Source organism: Phoxinus phoxinus (genome assembly GCF_949152265.1).
Source record: "Phoxinus phoxinus genome assembly, chromosome: 22".
Taxonomy (NCBI): Eukaryota; Metazoa; Chordata; class Actinopteri; order Cypriniformes; family Leuciscidae; genus Phoxinus; species Phoxinus phoxinus.
This window is the reverse complement of record NC_136897.1, coordinates 12,290,474-12,311,789: the sequence shown is the minus strand read 5'-3', so window position 1 is coordinate 12,311,789 and position 21,316 is coordinate 12,290,474. Positions and strand designations below refer to the sequence as shown.

Here is a 21,316-nt window from a genome sequence, read left to right as displayed (position 1 = left end):
GGGAGTGTTGGGTTAATCCACAAAGCGGTGAGATTCTGATGCATACCCAACCGAGAGGATTACCCTCCCATCCTCTCATCCATCCTCATGCACATACACTCATCATAACAATCCAACATTAACAGATGTGCCTCTCTCAGCACTCACCAGAACTGGGAGATTGGGAGAGGGAGCGAGAGAGATGGGAGAGTGGGAGGGATTTACTGGAGGACTGCAGAGTAAGTGAAGAGGTAAGCAGAGAGAGAGAGGAACAGGGGTATTCCACATGTTCTCGGTTTCTTGTTGATCTTTGTTACTCACTCCAGTTTCTTGCAAGCCTGTTAACTCCAGCATCACATCCAGAAAGGACCTGACCAACTTATTGTAGGACGCATGGAGCATAAATGTTGTTGAGCTTCCTCTTAATCTTCGAAAATGAGTAGTGCATGTCAGTCCGCGTGTGAACGCACACTTATTTGACACAGTTGGCAGCAAAGTGCGGTTGCACTGAAACTATCACCACTGACACCTGTGTCAATCGGTTAACAAGAAAAGGAGAGAAGAGGCAAAGCCAGGGAAAGAGAAGACATGGAGGGCTGCACTTTGAAAGCATCTTTCAGGATGTGAGAAAACGCAAAAGCTGATCTTTTCCTTCACAAAAAGCATCGGAGGAGCAGTTTCTACAAGGATGGGCCTGTGTGCTTGTGTGCTACCTCTTCTGCTTCTACTGCCTAGCCTGCTTTCTGCTCAGCTCACTGTGTCTGAAGTTGAGGACACGTCCAGCTTGGAGTTCACCCCAACACCCTGTCTTACTGACCCAAATACCCTAGCAGGGAACAGCTTGTCACCCAGCCCCCTACCCACCAGTCCTGCTCCTGTAAAAGTGAGCACGGAGGATGACCGGTCTTCCGTGGAGAACTACCTCTACTTTGGCGATTCGTCCGCCTTGTCCTCCTCCACCTGCACACAGACATTCCAGCTGCTTGTTCAGCGGGGAACTCCGCCTAGAGAGCTTCTCCCTCTCTTGCACCAAGCCATAGCGTCTCTGACCAATGCGGCCAACTTTCTCAACCTGATATTTCAAGCTAGTGAGCTGAGAGAAACAAGTGTACGAGAGGATATCGAGTGGTACCACGCGCTGGTCCGGGCCATGCTCGAAGGGGACAGGCCAGGACTGGTCAGACGAGCTTTTCTAACATTCGACGCAGACCCCACAATCCAACAGCCCCAATTGGTGCTCCGTGCCTCTAAAGGCACAACCCAGGACATTCTCCTGCAGGACCTGACGCCTGTCTGGAGCAGCTTCCGCCCTCCTACCCCTGACCAAAGCTGGTTTGATTCATTCAAGTCTAGCTCTCCACCCCTCCATATCTTGTCTAAACGGGTTCTTCTAAATGACCTAAGCACCCTAGATACTCCCAAGTGGGCACGTGGGGATAGTTATGTGATCAATAGCAGCGGGGTTCAGTGGGGCGAAGTCCCTTTCCTTGAGTGTGTTGATGGCCGCTTTTTGCCAGGGTGGTTACTCAGCCTCTCAATGCCATTTTACGGATTGAAGCCAGACCTCAGCCCAGAGTTCAGGTCAGTGCACTTTCTTCAACTTAACTTAAATAGTTTCTCGTTTTTGCATGCTCAAATTTGTATGTCTTTCAATCATCTCTGGCCATTCACTTGACGGGATAGTCAAGGAATAGTCCCTTTTTAAGAGATAGTCCCCTTAAAAATGGATATTCTGTCATATTTTACTCATTATTCATCTTGATAACTGACTTTCTTCTGTGGGATACAAAATAAGATATTTTGAAGAATGTTTCTGTTTCTTTTTGTCCATACAATGAAACTCAATGGGGTCTGAAACAGAACCCCATCGGACAACATTGACTTGACTTGAATAAGTTTTGTATTTCACAGAAGAAAGAGAGTCATCAGATTTGGAATGACATGAGGCTGAGCAAATGATGACAGAATGTCCATTTTTGGGTTAACCATCCCATTATTTTCATTTCAAGTCTTCTGTCATTACTGTTACTTTGTTGTCACTACTGTATCTTTGTTGTCTCTCTATGCGTTCTGGTGGTAGGGGTGTGATCCGTATTGATGTCAATGTCCAGGGATTCAATGTGGATCAGTGTGCCAGTGGAGACTTCTGGTTTGCAAACACACACCAATGTAATCGTACCAGCATGGAGGTGAGAGTACACTGTTATTGACCAATACTTTTTTAATATTTGACCTACTGCAGATGGTCTCGAAGCCAGTGTGCATGTCATTAAGTTTCATTAAAATTTTGGCAACACTTTGCAGTAAGGTTTAATTCATTAGTTGAAGGGATAGTTAACCCTTCTATCACCCTTGTGAAAAAAAAGTGCACTTTAGTGTACTTTTATAAAGTGTACTTATTACACAAATAATATACTTTAAAAGTATACACTTAAGTGTGAATTAAATGCAATCTTTTGGGCGCACTTAATGCACATCAAGTATAATTAATTTCAAATTTATTACATATTAAGTTGAAATAAAATGCAATAAGTTGCCATTAAGAGTGATTTTTTGGAACAACTTAAGTGGGACTTTAATACAACTTTATATCTACTTTCATAATTGCTTCTAGTGTCTTTAAAATATACTTAAAGTGCACTACACAATATACTGACACGCAATTAATGTGAACTAAAATATACTTTAATGTCAGTTAAAAATACACTTAAGTGTGAATTAAATGTATTGTTTTGGGCGCACTCAATGCACATTAAGCGTAATTAATTTCAAATGTATCACATATTAAGTTGAAATAAAATGCAATAAGTTGCCATTAAGAGTGATTTTTTGAAACAACTTAATTGGGACTTTAATACAACTTTATATCTACTTTCATTACTGCTTCTAATGTCTTTAAAATATACTTTAAGTGCACTACACAATATACTGACACGCAATTAATGTGAACTAAAATATACTTTAATGTCAGTTAAAAATACACTTAAGTGTGAATTAAATGTATTGTTTTGGGCGCACTCAATGCACATTAAGCGTAATTAATTTCAAATGTATCACATATTAAGTTGAAATAAAATGCAATAAGTTGCCATTAAGAGTGATTTTTTGGAACAACTTAAGTGGGACTTTAATACAACTTTATATCTACTTTCATTACTGCTTCTAATGTCTTTAAAATATACTTAAAGTGCACTACACAATATACTGACACGCAATTAATGTGAACTAAAATATACTTTAATGTAATATACATGTACATCGTTCGTTATATAATTAAATACATTTATAATTAAAAAAAATTATAATAAAGTTGTAATTTAGTACATTTCAAATTTTAATAAAAAAAAATCTCTTAATAACCTAGTTACAATCAAAAGAAACACTATACATAAACACAAACAGTTACAACACTTTAACTCCTTTAGAAAGAGTCTGGAGGACAATGAAGCTTATATGCACAATCATTTTCTTCCTCAAATACCAAGGTACCTAAACATCACAGAAAACATTATGCATTTTTACATTTTCAGAAAACATTCTGTATGATATATAAAATTGTTTTTGTTTCCATGTAATTTACTGGTACTACTACTTTTGGGGTAATTTGGAATTTGGTCCCCATAACACACACACACACACACACACACACACACACACACACACACACACACACACACACACACACACACGCACACGCACACGCACACACACACACACACACACACACACACACACACACACACACACGCGCACACACACCTAATATTAACAAAGATGAATAAATACAGTAAATAAATTGTTCATTGTTAGTTCATTTTGGCTAATGTATAAACTAATGTTAGCAAATGAGACTTAATATTAAAGTAAAAATATTAAAGCTCTTAAACCTTTACTAGCACCAACAGGACCAAATGGTTTCTTCTAAAATCTTACTCAATTACAGTGAATGTAAGTTTGTCTAAAAACAAAACAAAATCTGAAGAACTCCAACGGCATAAAAACAAGAAAACCAAAATCGTTTGTCACCAAATGTTTTGAAGTTGTTGGAAAGTGCTGTTTATGTCTATGTCCCAGAAGCTCTCTGGAAATGTTCCAGAGAAGCAGGAAAGTCAGAAAAAATACCTTGAAGAAAGAAAACAAAAACAGAAGGAAAACAATTGTTTATAAAAACAGATCCAGTCCATTATTATATTTGGCTCAATTGAATGAAAGTGATAGATATAGTTGCGCTTTAAAGTTATACACCTTGCAGTATCTGCAAAATGTTAATAATTATAGTAATAAGAGGGATAACAAAAAATTGTGTTCTCTTTTTATTTAGTACTGCCCTGATGAAGCAGTTTATTCATTGCCCAATCAAATGTCAATAAATTCTCGTCATAGTTGTCGTCATTTAAAACTGCTTTTTATTTAGTTATCCTCTCGTTTTCGTCTGTGAAAAAATGTCGGTGACGAAAATAATGATACAAATTATTCGTCATTAGTAACATTGCAAGATGGCTGTGGATGAACACCAGTTGTTTGAAACAGCTTTGGCCGCTACAATGAACGAGTTAGACTTTTATCTAAAAGAGGAACAGAAGACGGTGCTCGAAACGTTCCTTTGTAAGAAGGATGTTTTTACTGTTTTGCCGGCAAGAGTCTAATCTACCAGTTAGCTCCGCTGGTAGCTAGGCGTATGGGGCTTAGTTGTGATTGGTCGTACTAGTATTATCCAATTGCGTGCATTGAGATTTTCAAATACATGCTTGGTGCCGCCCCTCGAGTTGGGTGATTTATATTACTCAATGCCAGACCCTTAATCTTTCGGATTTGGGTCTGGATTTCCAGGCTAGCAGTTCCTGGATGTTAAAGTTGAATTTACTGTCCAACCACTGAATTTGCGAAGCGGAAACATTTTTTTGACCGAAAATCACCTGTTAAATATTATAGGTTGTATTTTTAAACCATTTGAATATTTTTGAAGTAAAATATTAAAGGTGAATATGGATTATTGGATTTTTAATAATGAAAATGGGTTTGAAATGTTTTTAATGGAAATATTCACAGCTTAAATTTCAACCCAATGCAAGCCCTAAAAATACAATGCATTAAAATGCAAGCATAGTTAATGCAATGCATTTTTTTTTTTTTCAAGTAGTGCAATTCAACAGGCTTTTTTGTTTCAAAAACATTTGCCATTATTTTACTTCCATACCCAAGACCCATGCAAACGTTTCCTCATCTTGGCTTGTAAGTTTCAGCTTACCGCGCAAATCTTCATGAAGGATGTTCCTGTATTTACTGGTACCACGGTTGACACAGCAATTCTGCGGCCCTCTTCCTTTGGTTTGATACCTGTAAAATATATGATGATTATAGGGGCATCTGTAAATGCACAGGTGGGAATTTATTACTTACAAATGGAGAAGATTTAAAGTATTTAAAAGCTATAGGGATAGTAAGTGACTTGATAGCAGTGTTTCAGCTTGATCAGGGTGTGCTGTCTGTGCAACAATTCATGACAAATTATGTAACGTTAACATCACCTCATCAATACAGGCCTGTGATTCCACACCGCTTCCACTGTCTCTCCAATCACATATGAACTGATCCTGCAAAATGAACGTGTAACTCAAGATAAGCACAAAAAAATAACATATTCCAAAACAAATAGTAACTGAACAACTCACTCTTCAAATGCAAAAATAAAAAAATAATGCTACATTACAAGCATTATTTCTAGAGTGATATATTAAATATTTATGGTGGTTATAACATTGATTATATGTATTAAATGTATATAAATGTCTTCGAGTGTTACAATATTGGATCTGTATTTAGCAAATTTGTCATTTAGTAATGTTTAAATGATTTAAAAAGTCGGTTTAATTAAATTATATATTTTTTCAGCAGCCAAATTCGTCGAACACACCCACACGCGAACATATTATGATGTAAGAAATTATTAGAATGCAATCATAGATAAATTATTGAAAACCTGATTAATTCACCTCCCGAGTCTATTGCGTCTGTCTGCGATGAAAATAATTTAATGTGTTACACTCTTAATCGCAATAACAACTGCCATGTTACGGTGAAAATTTTAAAATAAAGAAAGCATCAAGATATACTTACTTGACTCATTATTGCAGTATAACGTCTCATCTGTAATCAAACGTGGCGTTCTCTTCCTGATTGCGCAGCTTCAGTTTCCTTTCCTCACGAATCGCGATTACAGAAACATAACAGTGCATTTTTCAAACTCTAGTGAAGTAGTGCGTCATCGTGACGTAGTATTTCTGGCGCATGCGCATTAAATAAAGTTAATATATTTCATGCATGGTTATATTTCAGCTTTTTAATTTCTGTTCAAACTCATTGTGTTGTTAGACTCTGTAAGTTCACAAAACTTGATTCATTCACCTAACTAAAAGTCAATCATTTTTATAGTGTAGTGTAGTCTAATTTAAATGAAATGTATTTTAACTGAATTTAAATGCAATTTAATTTTGTTTAGATTTGTTTAACTTTGCTCACAACTAAATGTGTTTAATTTACTTAGATCAACATAATGATATTAAAAGTATTCTCTACACAGATGTAAAGTACAATACATTAATATTAAATAAAGAACTCCTCTCATAAATTACATTTTATTGTCAAATATTATGTAGAAAACTGACACTTGTGTGTTTAGAAATATTGTAATGAAAGTGTACTTACTTTAAGTTAAACTTAATTAGACATTATAACAAAGTGCATTTGTAAAAAGTGCACTTAAGTGTGTTTAGAAATATTGTGATGAAAGTGTACTTACTTTAAGTTAAACTTAATTAGACATTATAACAAAGTGCATTTGTAAAAAGTGCACTTAAGTGTGTTTATAAATATTGTGATAAAAGTGTACTTACTTTAAGTTAAACTTAATTAGACATTATTACAAAGTGCATTTGTAAAAAGTGCACTTAAGTGTGTTAAGAAATATTGTGATGAAAGTGTACTTACTTTAAGTTACACTTAATTAGACATTATTACAAAGTGCATTTGTAAAAAGTGCACTTAAGTGTGTTAAGAAATATTGTGATGAAAGTGTACTTACTTTAAGTTAAGCTTAATTAGACATTATTACAAAGTGCATTTGTAAAAAGTGCACTTAAGTGTGTTAAGAAATATTGTGATAAAAGTGTACTTACTTTAAGTTAAACTTAATTAGACATTATTACAAAGTGCATTTGTAAAAAGTGCACTTAAGTGTGTTAAGAAATATTGTGATTAAAGTGTACTTACTTTAAGTTAAACTTAATTAGACATTATTACAAAGTGCATTTGTAAAAAGTGCACTTAAGTGTGTTAAGAAATATTGTCATTAAAGTGCATTCCCTTTAAGTACACTTAAGTGGTATTTAATTTGAACTATATTATATTATCTGCAAGTGCACTTTTCAAAAAGTATACTTTTATGATATTAAGCACAAAAAAAGTACGCTTTCAATACAATTAAGCACACTTCTTTTTCACAAGGGCAAGGTTACCCCAAATTAAAAGATTTTTTTTGCTTAACCTTATGTTGTTCCCAACCTGTACGACTTCTGCGGTCCCATTGTTTTGTATTAGTATTAAACATGTATTAGTATATTTAGTAATTAACATAGATTAATAAAGATTGTTAGCTCACATAATGCATAAAGCTAATGAATAGAGCCTTATTGTAAAGTATCACCGGCATTTTTTTATATATATATAAAAACTGAAAGCAGGTTCTTAACACAATTCGGGTATTTAAAATGACTTTAAAGGTCAATCTGTTTTCATTGTCATAAGAAGCTGCTATATTGTAGGTTCAGAGCTCTTCTTCAGACGGTCAGAATGATATATATAGGCTGAATGGGAGGATTTCACTAACCAGGAACAAGCAGGGCCAGAACACATTCAGAGATCCACTCAAAACACTGTCACTAAATGTCAAGAGGACATTTGTGGTGAAGTGATTTATTTTTGTAAGTGTCTTTGTGAGCATGTTTCATTCTCCACTGTAATGTAGCTGTTATGATAGCATTAGAATTGTGTTATCATGCTCTCCTCTAATATTTTTTCCTGTAAATTATATCGTCATGTTTTTGGATTGACATTCCTTACTAATTTACACAATTGAGATTATATGTACTTAGGCCATTACTGGGGGTAGTCCACCTAAAAAATTTAATTCTGTCAAAACTTACTCTTTGTGTTGTTGCAAATCTGTATGACTTTATTCCCTTTGTCGGACACACATGCTTTTTTAAATGTATTTGTCCATACAGTGGAAGTCAATTGTAATCAAAACTGTTTGATTACCAATATTCTTCAAAATATTTTTGTCTGTTTTTCACTTACGAATGTCAAACAGGTTTAGAACAACATGCCAGTGAGTAAATTATGAAAAAAAAGTTAATTTTTGGGTTAACAATCCTTTTACCTTTAATACTACACATTTCATAATGCCTGTTGCCTTCAGATCTGGCATCTCAATATTATTTTGGGTTATTATTAAGAAACATTAAAACATCACCTGCTTTACTCATTGTGTTGCTGGACTGTTATATAGGCTACATTTCCCATTTCCAGCTCCCACTTTTTCCATCATCATACTCCCACTTTCATCCAGACCTTCTATTTAAAGATGTGAGCACTGGGTGCAGGATGATCTGAAGGATTAGGCTGATAATCCTGTGATGCTCACATACCCCCCCCCTGCCACACACACACACACACACACACACACACACACACACACACACACACACACACACACACACACACACACACACACACACACACACACACACACACTGACCCCCTCCCAGAAGGCGGAGGCTCATACACACCCCTTCCCCCCCCCCCCCCCCTTCCCCCCATCATCCTGACCTACCTGAGCACAAGCTCACAGGTGTTGGCAGGTTAAGCAACGGCAGGATTTGGCACACTGAACGAATTTAATGAGAATTGAGTTGATCCGCCTAAGGAGCAACGTATTAATAGAACAGTTTTGTGTCATAACATTAAACTGACATGATCTATGATATAGTCCCATGTATATTTTAAAGGTTACACACTGCTCGGTAAAGTGCTGGTTTCCCAGAAGAATTACTTGACACGGTAAATATCTGTAAAATAAAACATTACTCCACTTTAAGAATCAACAAAACCATTTTTCTGAATAGATACTGAATAAGAGATACATAGCGTCTAAGTAATTATTATTCTTTTATTTATTCTCAATTGCTCCTCTTCAAGAGGACAATATCCTCTAAACAAGAATCTTGTTCTTAAGTGAAAACATAAAATGTATGTGAACAGTGCTGGATTTCCTTGAATAAAAAGATAAAGCTCTGCCAATAGAGGTATTACCCCTCCATTTAGGATTTAGCTTAGATTAACTCAGAGTGAGTCTGATGTGTGGGTCAGCCGACTCTCACAGATAAACTGCCGATGAGAGACCACACATGCAATTAATGGCAGAAAGCAGAGAGAACACAATCATACTGGCAGAAACATCTGTGTTGATTTCCCCTTTCTAGGAGCAAGCCATTTGACCTCACCTCTCGTTCTTTCTCTTCCCCATAGTGTGAGCCCATCCCACAACAGGGCTTCCGGATGGGTCAGTACTGCTGCCGATGTAAAAAGGGCTACTACAGTCCAGTTCCAGACATTCAAAACAAAAGTAAGCTTGAAATAAACAAAAATCAGTTGCAAAGTGGGTCTATACAGTGGTTTTAGACTTATTTAATTAGATATATCTAACATGATGCCATATAAAAGTATCTCAATTAATGATTGGGTAATTTATTGGAGAAAGGCATTGAAACATTAGCTTTGATGTATTTTTGTACAGAATTTTTCCTGTTTTCTTTGGAACTATTGAGCTTTTCCTCTCTTTATGTATATATGGCAAAAACGATAGGGCCTAAAACTAACTTTTTACCGGCCATAAATATATTTTTTTACCAGGCACAAAACAGATTAATCCTTATTAAAGTAACAAGTTATTCAGTGTAGAGCTGAGGGATTTGAGCTGAGGGATTTTATTTGTCTTTTGTTGTTTAAATAATATTAAAAACCATATAGGCGTAATTTGTCCCCACCACTTTTTGCCAGAGTTGATATTGTCCCCACCACTTTTTGAAGCATCTTGTGGCATGGATGTACCAAATGCAAATGCAACATCTCCAGTTGACTAGCAGAATATTAATTTTGTTCGTTTGTTAAATAAGAGGCGATCTGGCGCTGGAATGAGATGTTTTTGAAATCATGTTGGGTGTCCATTGCCGCTGTTATCAGGCTTGTGCACAGCATCAAGTCTTCGCAGACGAACGCTTCAATCTATCGCGAAAAGCTGTTGCGGAGACTCTCTGAGAAACCTATACGAGGGCAGACTAGAACCCAGACATGTTTAACAAAAGTTTTACCAACTGACCATGAGGGCACACGAACAGTTAAAGGGGATTTATTTATTTATTCACTGACGTGAAGAATCTCGGGGTTAACAATCTATTAAAATTGTACTATAGTAGATTTTAAGAATGAAAACATGTTGATAAATTAACCTCAATGTACAATTAAAATTGCATATATTGCATATAAACAATACATAGTATACTACAATATATAGCATTGTATTCGCAACCACCCTCAGGCTCACACACAATCCTGTCCCACCCAGTTAAAAACACAGACAGGAGCAGGAATATTAGGCTGCTGTCACTTTAAGAGCTAATTCACGGGTCTAATATACTGATAAACATCAGTACTTACAGTAAGTTCACTTAAGACATAACTGACTATGTTTACGAAGATACTTGCAAGACTGGCATTTTGACATAATTTGGTTTGAATATGTCTGTTCAAGTGTTCATGTTTGTGCGCACAAATAAACTGAGTTCCCTTTCGTGTCTTCTTGCGCTAAATATTTAAATGGGCAACGCTTAAACTTTCGTGACGATGCAGCACTGGCTCACATCTGTTTATGTTCATGTTCTCATGTCTTGCATCGTTAGAATTCATAAAAATGTTACCGGCCAACTGGCGACTGACACCGTTTCATATACTCGCCAACAGTAGTTTTTACTCGCATTTGGCGCTTGACGAGTGTTCATTTTAGGCCCTTGACACCCCCATCCAAACAGAGAGATTTTAGACTAAAGTGCATAATTAATGCAACTCAAGTTATTTGTATTTTTGACGATTAAGCTGTATGATTATATAGGTCACGGTGAAAGTATTAATTAAATACACTTAAAATGGGGTTATTTAAAAAAGAAAAATGATGATATATGGTGTTACAGGGAACAACCGTGTGAATAGTACCCAAGCTTGTTACCCAGAAGTCCCTGTGTGTCTGCCCTGTTGGCCTGGCTGTGCTGAGTGTGAGGACGGAGGCCCGTGTTGGGTGCAGGAAGACTGGCTCCTGAGAACGGGCGTCCTGACAGTGCAGGGTCTCTTCATGGTCCTTGTGCTTATTAGCATGCTGGTAGCATATCAGTGCAGAAGAACCAAGGTAAGATTTCAGCACGCGATTAATATGATATGCGGTATATCTTAACATGATATATCTTACAATGCCACGTGTTATGATGCATCATTTCAGGCAAAGAGGTCCCACATGTACTTCTGTAATTTCACCTCTGCTTCCCCTCTCCACTTCTCACCATCTTTCTGTCTCTCAGCGGATCCGATCGTCAGGGCTTTTGCTGCTGGAAATGATCCTGTGTGGCTCTCTGTTGCTTTACTTTCCAGTGAGTGTGGGATTCAAAGCTTCTTTTCAGATTACTGCACTGCAGTTGAAATCATAATAGCATGGGTGGCACTTAGGAGGCAGAAAATGATCAAGAAATCACACAGTTACTTGTTTACTAGGTTAGAGTTACTGAGCAATCAGCACATTAAAATGATTTCTGAAGGATCATGTGACACTGAAGAAACGTTTCAGCTGCTGAAAAATCAGCTTTGCCATTACAGGAATAAATTACATTTTAAAGGGGTGATAAAATGCCCTTTTTAGATGGGCATTTGTAAAATGTAAAATAATGTAAAATAAATCTCTGATGTCCCCAGAGTGTGTGTGAAGTTTTAGCACAAAATACCCCACATATATTTTTATATAGCATGTTAAAGTTGTCACTTTTTGAGGGTTAGCAAAAACGCACCGTTTTGTGCCTGGCCCTTTAAATGCAAATGAGCTGATGCAGAGGGCGGAGTTTCAAGTGTGTGTTAGCAGCTGCCGCAGACACACTAAAATGACAGAAATTGTTCTGCCTTCAATGTTAAAACGGAGTCAGACAAAGATGGAGAGACTCAAGCAGAAGTGACAACATGTAGAATGCAACAGGATGCATTCATCAACTAAATGCTTCAAAGAACATTAAATTATGTTTAATAATTTAAACATAAATTCATTATTATTTAATTGATCCTGTTAATTAAACAGGACGCAACAAGACGTCTCTGAATGGTAGTTGATGAATTGGTTTTGCTGATGTGGAGTTAACTATCTTCAATTAGGATATTCTGTCATGGTAATCTATAAATCGCTCGTATAGGAACTGTTGTGAGATGCACACAGAGTGACTTTCTATTGCATGTGAAAAGACAGATGCTAAAGTTTGAGCTGACTCACAAGTACTCTTATACAACAACTTTTCCTCTTCTCAACATGGACTGCATGTTTCCGGGCGGTGTTTATGTACATTTTAGGGTTGGTGATGTCACTAACCCGGGAGGAATGTTACCAGTCTTTTGTAGTCCTTTTAGCAAATATCTTACTTTGCTTTAAACTTTGAGCGTTGTAACTTTGCAGATGTTGTTTATGGTCAAACAGCAACATTACACACTAACTAAAGTTAGAAAAGTGAAATCATACTCAACCACCCCTTTAAAATATATTCGAATAGAAAACAGTTATTTTAGATTGTAACAATATTTCACAATATTACTGTTTTACTTTCCAAAATACTAAAAATAAATGCAGCCTTGGTGAACATAAGAGAGTTCTTAACGAATTTTGTCATGTGGGATTAGAACAACATGAGGTTGAAAATATAATCACAGAATCATTTTTTTTTTCATCATTATGCATTGTATAATAAGCATTTTTGCACCTTCCACCAATAATATCAGTTAATTTTATTCTTGTTTTCAGGTCTTCATTTTATACTTCAAACCCAGCACTTTCCGGTGTATTCTTCTCCGCTGGGTCCGTCTGCTTGGCTTTGCCATTGTTTATGGAACTGTGACGCTCAAGATGTACCGGTCTGTGGCACTTCAGTCCAGTCCTTTATCAAACTCAACCCTCCCTTCTAACTGTCCCACCTGCACATCTGTCAGATGAAATGTTGTGTAATAAGATGCTATTCTTAAGGCACTTAAAGATGCACTCAGTAATTATTCATGTGATTTAGCGGTACTGGTTTATTGTAGAATTGTAGAATATGAATTAATTGAATGTCTCCATTGTAGAATTTAGAATCAAATTAGTTCCTTAACAAACGTGTCCAACAAGGTCGCTACATGTCGGCCTCCATGAGTTGAACCGCTGCTGGTAAATTTAAACAGCTTTTATTAAGCTACAGATGAGTGCACATAATTTAACTTTTTATTACTTTTTTCAAAAGTTTTGTATGTATTTTTTTTGGAAAAAATAACTGAGTGCACCTTTAAGACTACACCAGAAGTCTGTGATCTGTTAAAAAAAAAAAGCTGATAAGGGAACCCATTTAAACTCCCAAAATGAATGTGATGCGCCATATTTCCAGGGTTCTGAGGGTTTTCCTGTCGCGTACAGCCCAGAGAGTGCCGTACATCACCACCACGGGTGTGCTGAGGATGCTGGGAGTTATAGTGCTTACTGTCAGCTGGTTCCTGTGTGCATGGACAGTTGGCGTCCTGCAGAATCGAGACCGAAATGTTCCACTGCTGATCATTTCCTCCACCTCAGAAGGACAAGGCTTCAACGTGTGCGACCTGGACCGGTGGGACTACATGATGGCCGTGGGTAAGTGATGTCATTCCTGACTGGTGGCAGTAGTCCATGGGTTTTCTTGGGTGTCTGGCAGAGAGATTAATTGAAATTGGGGCACATTAGTAGATCAGACAAATGAAAGGATGAATGCTCCTGGATAATTTAATGTTCTTTGAAGCATTTAGTTGATGATTTGAACACAGTACCATTGTCATTGGATATGATTCAGCATTAACCACTACCTGCCATACTAATAAAATACCACAAAAATAATGATGTTACTGCTATAATGTCATAAATTAGACTAAGTAAATGAAGAACTGAACTGAAATGACACCAGGAGATAAAATAGATTTATACAACCATTCTGGCATATTCAGACAGCTTACACAACATTAACCTTGCTTTTTTATACTGCTGCACTAGCCTATAATACTTAACACTGTATATTTTCTTTTAAATACATATCCCTTCTTCTGTTGGTGCTTGTACGTAAATAGCTTTCTTCCATTTTGATTTGATGCTCACATTTTAGCCTGGACTTGTTAAGTTATAAAATTATAAAATTTTATAACTTTATAACTAACTTTATATAGTTATAAAGTTATAAAATTCATACAACTTAAATACATGTCTTCCATGATTAACGTTTTAAGTTAAAGTCATTTTGATATTTTCATAGGGTTCAAAATTATAGTTGGGGTAACTGTCTGAAGATTGTAATTTCAAGGTTAACATTTTTAGGGAAAAAACTTGCGTTACTTGGCATGCACTTAATCAAAACTATTGTGATAACTATTGTAACTTGTCAAGAAAACCATTAAACAGGAAATTATAGCTCAGAGAGAACCTCTATAAACATTTACAATTGTGCCAACATAATTTTTTGTTAAAGAAAACATTAAATAATAGATATTTTGACCTTGAAAAGGTAACATTGGCTCAAACCAAATGGAGTAACCCTAAGAATAAATAATACAAATGAAAAATTAATATTGGCCTTCCACCCTTTTTCCTCATAAAAAGTTTCTTCTGCTGTGTACATTTGTGTATGTGACAAACAAAACCTTTGAAATAAAAAATAAAGTAGTTTTTCACTCTCAGCGGAGCTGATGTTTCTGTGCTGGGGCAGTTTCCTGTGCAGTGCAGTGAAGACGGTACCTTCAGCATTTCACGAACCACGTTACATGAGCATCGCTATCCACAATGAGCTACTCCTCTCCTCCGTGTTTCATCTTCTCAGGTGGGGGGAATAAAGTTGTTTTGCTTTAACACAAACAACAGAGTTTGTTCTGTTGACTTCTTTGTTCTTGTCACTTGCAGATTTGCCAGGCCATCGATTCATCCTGACTGGATGCTCTTGCTGTTCTTCGCTCACACGCATGTCACAATTACTGTAACACTCGGCCTGCTTTTTGTACCTAAGGTAGCTACTGTATAAAGTATCATTTTTTACCTGCAACGTTTTTTAACCTATTCATTAATTATTTTTTAAATGTCATCCAATTGTAGTAGGTAAATCACAGTTAGCTATATAAATAACACATAAAACACTTCTATTTCACTCCTAATTCACATACTGTAATGTCCTAAATATTATGCCTGATTAGAATTTTAGTATATTAAAAATAGTAAGCCAATGGAGCTTGCATGATGAATTCTGAAGTGTGCATCTATGCATGCTTGCTGGCAAATATCACCGAAAAACTGTTTGCGTAGCAGAAGAGGAGAGGTTTGTGGCAACACAAAGAAAAACTTTTATGATGTAGTAGAATACCCTACAAAAATACACTTTTTATTACACACTCAAAAGTATGTACATTTCCAGCAAAATACATATTTTTAATACATAGCATAAACATGCAAACTAGATTCTATTTATTAAATCCTGTCACATTTCTCACATTTGTTGTGTAGCTTATACCCATGTACAAATCAGCGTTGGTGTTTGTTGCAGTTTCTTCACATGTCACGGCCAGGCCGAGAGGAAATAGCTGCAGAGGTATACGAGGATGAAGTGGAATTGCGACGCTCGTGTTCTTACCTCAACAATAGTTTCACCTCTAACTGTTGGAGTGACCACAGCCTGGACCCTGATGACATTCGGGTAAAACACTTTGCCCTGCCGCAGCCCTACTAACACGCGCATGCTCACACTTCCATTTTAAGAAAAGGACACACACTAACACTTAATGACAATGTCTACTTAGTAAGTACATTTTCAGTAAAGTAAATTGGTGAACAAACTAATATTAACTAAATCTAAACTCTCATATAATATATTTTAATAAACGTTACACAAAAGCTCAATGTATACTTTGTCCGTCTGCGTTGTGCGACTGTCCGTGCACTGTCTGTGCAACATCATTTTTGTCATCAGGTCTGCATGCAGTCCAATTTTTTTGTGTTGTGTACAACAGAGCATGTGCAAGGTGAATGTTGAGACAGAAGAGTCCACTAGGTGGCAATATGCACAGAATTCCATAAAATACACTGATAATAATCTCGGGATTTGTCCCGGGATCGTTTGATTTTGATTCATTCACACTGCCAGTGATTTTCTGGAATCTGTGCGTGCGTTCACGCACATCCCATAAAGACAAGAGACATCAGGATGTGATGTGTAATGTGTCCGCAGCGTCTAAGTTTGCATTTGATCAGCGATTTCTCTTTTGAGAAACCAGGTTTGAGATTTTTTTCTGATTCGATCATAGCGCATCGCGTACCGCTCCACTAAGCTGGCGAACCATCTCAGCTTCAGCGTCATTACTACGACACAACCCTAATGGCATTGGTTCTGCCTTTTGTTCACACAGGGCGCGTTGTGGGATTGATTACGGCAATGTTATTAAGTCCCCATCTCGGGATCAATCCTGGAACATGTTCGCGGTCACACAGAAGGCCTCTAGCAATTATATGGAAATTTTCTGGAATTAACGCTCTGTGTGAAAGGGGTAAAAGAAATATACAGAAGGAACAATACAAAAAACAGTATTCTTCAATATAGTTTTGTTTTGTTTCTTTGCATACAATGTTCTAATCTTTGCATACAATGGCGGAACCACTACTTACCTTCTATCCGCAAATGACAAGACTCAGTGGTGGCCTCTGATGTTTGGTAGAGTATAAAAAAAGCAATTGTAGCTTATAGCGCATGTGTTGAACTCACCCATCCAAGGTTGAGTATACTTTGAAAGCTGTGCTGACACAACAGTGCACGAGACGGAGCAGAATGTGGGAAATGAAGTATACCCGGAACTTAAATAAACATAACAAAAAGCTCATAAATTACAAGATAAATAAAGCTAGTTTTCTGTGATATTTTTAAATAAGAAGAGTGTAGCAAGGGGGGAGAGGGGGGAATGGGACTCAAACCTGGGTCCCCATAAGCCAACATGCCCTGAGCATCTTTATTATTAAAAATCAACTTACAAAAAAACTACTGTACTTTTGCTAGCCTCCTCCTCCTTTACCTTTAACTTGTCCTCTTTTGAAATATTACCCTGTAATTTGGTGCCTTTTGAACATCATGTTTTGTACAGTACATACCATCACAAAAACCGTCCTACTGTATTGCTCCCAATTACTTTCCTCAACTGAAACCCTTTTTCTCCTCTACACCAGGATGAGCTGAAGAAACTATATTCTCAGTTGGAAGTCCACAAGACCAAGAGGATGGCAAACACCAATCCCCACCTTCCAAAGAAGCGCAGCTCTCGCCTCAGTATTGGACGATCGCTTATAAAACGGATCACTGAGATTCCAGAAAGTTTAAGCAGGCAATGCAGCCGTGAAGACAAGGATGTCAGTGCTGCAATAGGAACTATAACCCGATCCGGATCCTATTACAAATGTCATCAAACCCCAAGCATTAACACGATTAACACGATGAATGAAACTTTAATGCAGCCATCTCCAAAACTGCGAAAGTCCCATAGTGCCTATGACTGTACCCCAGATAGAGAGGTCTCCCTTTTAAACTGCTCCATAAAGAGCATAACAGACAGAAGGGCTTCACAACATTCTGACACAGGATCCATCAATACAACATTGCTGATCTGTAAGTCTGCCAGTGCCCACAATCTATCGTTAGACACTAACCTTCTACTTCCCGAGCCAACCAGGTTTCAAAAGTCACTCAGCTATATAGAACGAAATGACCATCGCTTTGTGACTCCTTGTAGAAGCATTGAAAATGTGTCACTTCATGGCAAAGCTGCCCCAGCAGAAAAGCCCCAGCTAACTGTGGATGTCGACATAAAGAAGCAGACTTCAAGTGCCTTGCTCTCAGAGTCATTTGACAAGGCAGAGGTCTGCCCATGGGAGGTTCCAGAGGAGCAGCCTGCAAACAAGAATCAGAAACATGTCACATATTCTCTATCAAATCAAGAAGAACCCAAATCACCTGGAGCTACCTCGTCACCAACGCTAATATATGTTTGTCCTTGGGAATACTTACCACCTCCTTCTCCCACTGCAACAGAAACTGGCAATGGTATACAGTCAGATGTTGATTACACAAAACCCAAGCCTCCAATCTCCTGTAGTGCTCCAGGGTCGCCACTTACGGTCTCCAACAAGCCAAAGGATTTTCGGGCGTTCTCTTTCCGCTCTGCTACCCAAAATCTCCTTACAGCAAAAAGCATTGGGGAAGTTGGAAGAAGTATGAGCAAAGAGAAAAGCCTACAAGAAAGTCATGTTAAGGAGGGAACACTACAAAAATCCCTGTCCACATCCACGAGATTGTCCCCAGGCAGTGCAGCTTCAGACAAACGTACCCCGCAGGCACACAGGCGGGCTATGACTACCATAGGCACAAAACCTTGCCTCGTAAAGCAAATAGCAATACGGCTGCCATCAACAGATTCTCCTGAAAAGAGCCCCAAACATACTGCTCCAGTTCACATCTGTCCATGGGAGTCAGAGGAGGTTATCTTGGAAGTCAAGAAGCAAAATGCAAACGACAGTGTATTACAAAGACAATACAGTGACAAGCAAGTACTCTCTATGGCAGTAAGTAATGTTGGCGTTGAGTCCCAACTAAATTCTTTATTGTCTGTTCCTAATACTGAAAGGTGTCCATGGGATGTCCCAAAACCTTTTCATCAAACCAGCATTTCTGATGTCTGTCCTTGGGAAGTTGTGGAAGTAGAGCAATTACAAACCAAGGGCATATGTGCTGATGTCTGTCCTTGGGAAACCGACACTGACCCATCAAAAATCACAGAAGACAATATATGTAATACCACTGTTGAAGTCCCTATGTCTAGAGACACCCAGAAGCAGGTAAATGTAAAGCCTGAAGCATGCCCTTCTTATGTAATAGACACAAATAGCTCTCAGGTTAGACAGGGATCCATCCTCCTCCAAACTCCTAGTGACACAATAAAACCTGGTGAAAGGGTCATTTATGTTCATGTAAGTCCAGTACACCAAGAACCAGCTCAGAGAGCTGCATGTTCCGTTGAAACAAGTGAAACACTGAAACAAGAAGAAAATGATTTCCCTGAACCACCACCACCTGTTAATCCTTGGGAGACAGAGTCAAAAACAAAAGACACTACAAGATCCTCTTTAAAAGAGACAATGACTAAGAAAGCAAATGTCTGTCCATGGGAAGTAGAGGATTCTGAGAAGTTAGAGAGGGAAGGTGCTACGAACAAGGAATCAATGCAAGTAGACCAAGACACTGTTAGTGTAATTGTGTGTCCATTGGAAACAAACAAGTCTGTGAAGTCCATACAGAAAGAAGAAAGTGTCTGTGGAGATGTCGTTCCATGGGAGACAAGTGAAACTGTCGAGACCTTGCAGAAGCAGAAAAGTGTTCATGCATATGTTTGTCCATGGGAGACAGGAGAGCCAATAAATATCTTGCAGAAACAAGATAGTGTGCGTACAGATGTTTGTCCATGGGAGACAGGAGAGCCAATAAATATCTTGCAGAAACAAGATAGTGTGCGTACAGATGTTTGTCCATGGGAGACAGGAGAGCCAACAAAGATTTTGCAGAAACAAGATAGTGTGCGTACAAATGTATGTCCATGGGAGACAGGAGAGCCAACAAAGATTTTGCAGAAACAAGATAGTGTGCGTACAAATGTATGTCCATGGGAGACAGGAGAGCCAACAAAGATCTTGCAGAAACAAGATAGTGTGCGTACAGATGTTTGTCCATGGGAGACAGAAGAGCCAACAAAGATCTTGCAGAAACAAGATAGTGTGCGTACAGATGTTTGTCCATGGGAGACAGGAGAGCCAACAAAGATCTTGCAGAAACAAGATAGTGTGCGTACAGATGTTTGTCCATGGGAGACAGGAGAGCCAACAAAGATCTTGCAGAAACAAGATAGTGTGCGTACAAATGTATGTCCATGGGAGACAGAAGAGCCAACAAAGATCTTGCAGAAACAAGATAGTGTGCGTACAGATGTTTGTCCATGGGAGACAGAAGAGCCAACAAAGATCTTGCAGAAACAAGATAGTGTTCATGCAGATGTGTGTCCTTGGGAGACAGAAGAGCCCACAAAGGCCTTACAGAAACAAAAAAGTGTCCATGCAGATGTTTGTCCATGGGAGACAGGAGAGCCCTCGAAAGCCTTGCAGAAACAAGATAGTGTTCTTGCAGATGTTTGTCCATGGGAGACAGGTGAGCCAGTGAAAACCTTGCTAAAGCAAGAAAGTGTCTATTCAAATGTCTGTCCATGGGAGGCAAAAGCATCACCCCAACAAATAGTGCCACAAGACTGCACTCATGCTGCCCCATCAAAAAGGCAAGACAGTGGTCAAGAATCTGTCAGTCCCTTGGAAAATGACGTAAGAACAGCAGCAACAACAGAAAGCAGCAAAAGTCAAACTGCCCAAGACATACACCCTTCAGACACACGCACACAGGCCGCAGAAGAGACGAGGGTTAACCCACCTCTGGCTCGGCGTGACGCAATGTGCCCTTGGGAAATGGAAGGGGGCAGACAAGAATCTATGCAAATGCATGATAACTCAGATGTCTTCACTTGGGAGGAGACGATACCAGAGGAAGATGACGATGATGCAGAAACTGCTGCCGAGGCCTTCATCTTTCCTTCAGACTTGTGACCCACAAGGGCAGTATCATTGTGCTTTATATACCTTGAAAGGCTTATTACAAAATGGACCACTGTTCACACATTTCAGCTTTATGCAGAATGTCCCACCACTGCCATCAGCACATTTCACTGACCGTCATTTAAGAACGGCAACCATCTCCCTCTGCTTAATAAATTGAAGACTGGCTGATATCAAGACAGACTGCTCTCCTGTGCACATTTCCCTTCAGCCTTACATTAAAACAAACCCCCATTTAATTTGGTATTGTTTTGTGTGCAT

The 21,316-nt window shown here is 38.1% G+C and overlaps 1 protein-coding gene across 1 annotated transcript; it reads left to right on the top strand.

The window, feature by feature from the left end:
• Positions 1 to 253: 253 nt before the first annotated feature.
• On the top strand, positions 254 to 21,055 carry gpr179 (G protein-coupled receptor 179). Its single transcript, XM_079597174.1, has 11 exons — positions 254 to 1,560; positions 2,060 to 2,168; positions 9,565 to 9,661; positions 11,283 to 11,494; positions 11,664 to 11,732; positions 13,136 to 13,245; positions 13,749 to 13,987; positions 15,059 to 15,197; positions 15,278 to 15,380; positions 15,912 to 16,061; positions 17,579 to 21,055. Exons 1-11 carry the CDS (start codon positions 668 to 670, stop codon positions 21,044 to 21,046), a joined length of 5,589 nt encoding a protein of 1,862 aa, XP_079453300.1. The 5' UTR covers positions 254 to 667; the 3' UTR covers positions 21,047 to 21,055.
• The last annotated feature ends 261 nt before the right edge of the window (positions 21,056 to 21,316 follow it).

Coding starts and splice junctions, on each gene's coding strand:
- gpr179 (XM_079597174.1), top strand. CDS start 668: ATGGGCCTGTGTGCTTGTGTGCTACCTCTTCTGCTTCTACTGCCTAGC. Junction 1,561..2,059: donor GACCTCAGCCCAGAGTTCAG/GTCAGTGCACTT, acceptor TTCTGGTGGTAG/GGGTGTGATCCGTATTGATG. Junction 11,733..13,135: donor CTCTGTTGCTTTACTTTCCA/GTGAGTGTGGGA, acceptor TCTTGTTTTCAG/GTCTTCATTTTATACTTCAA.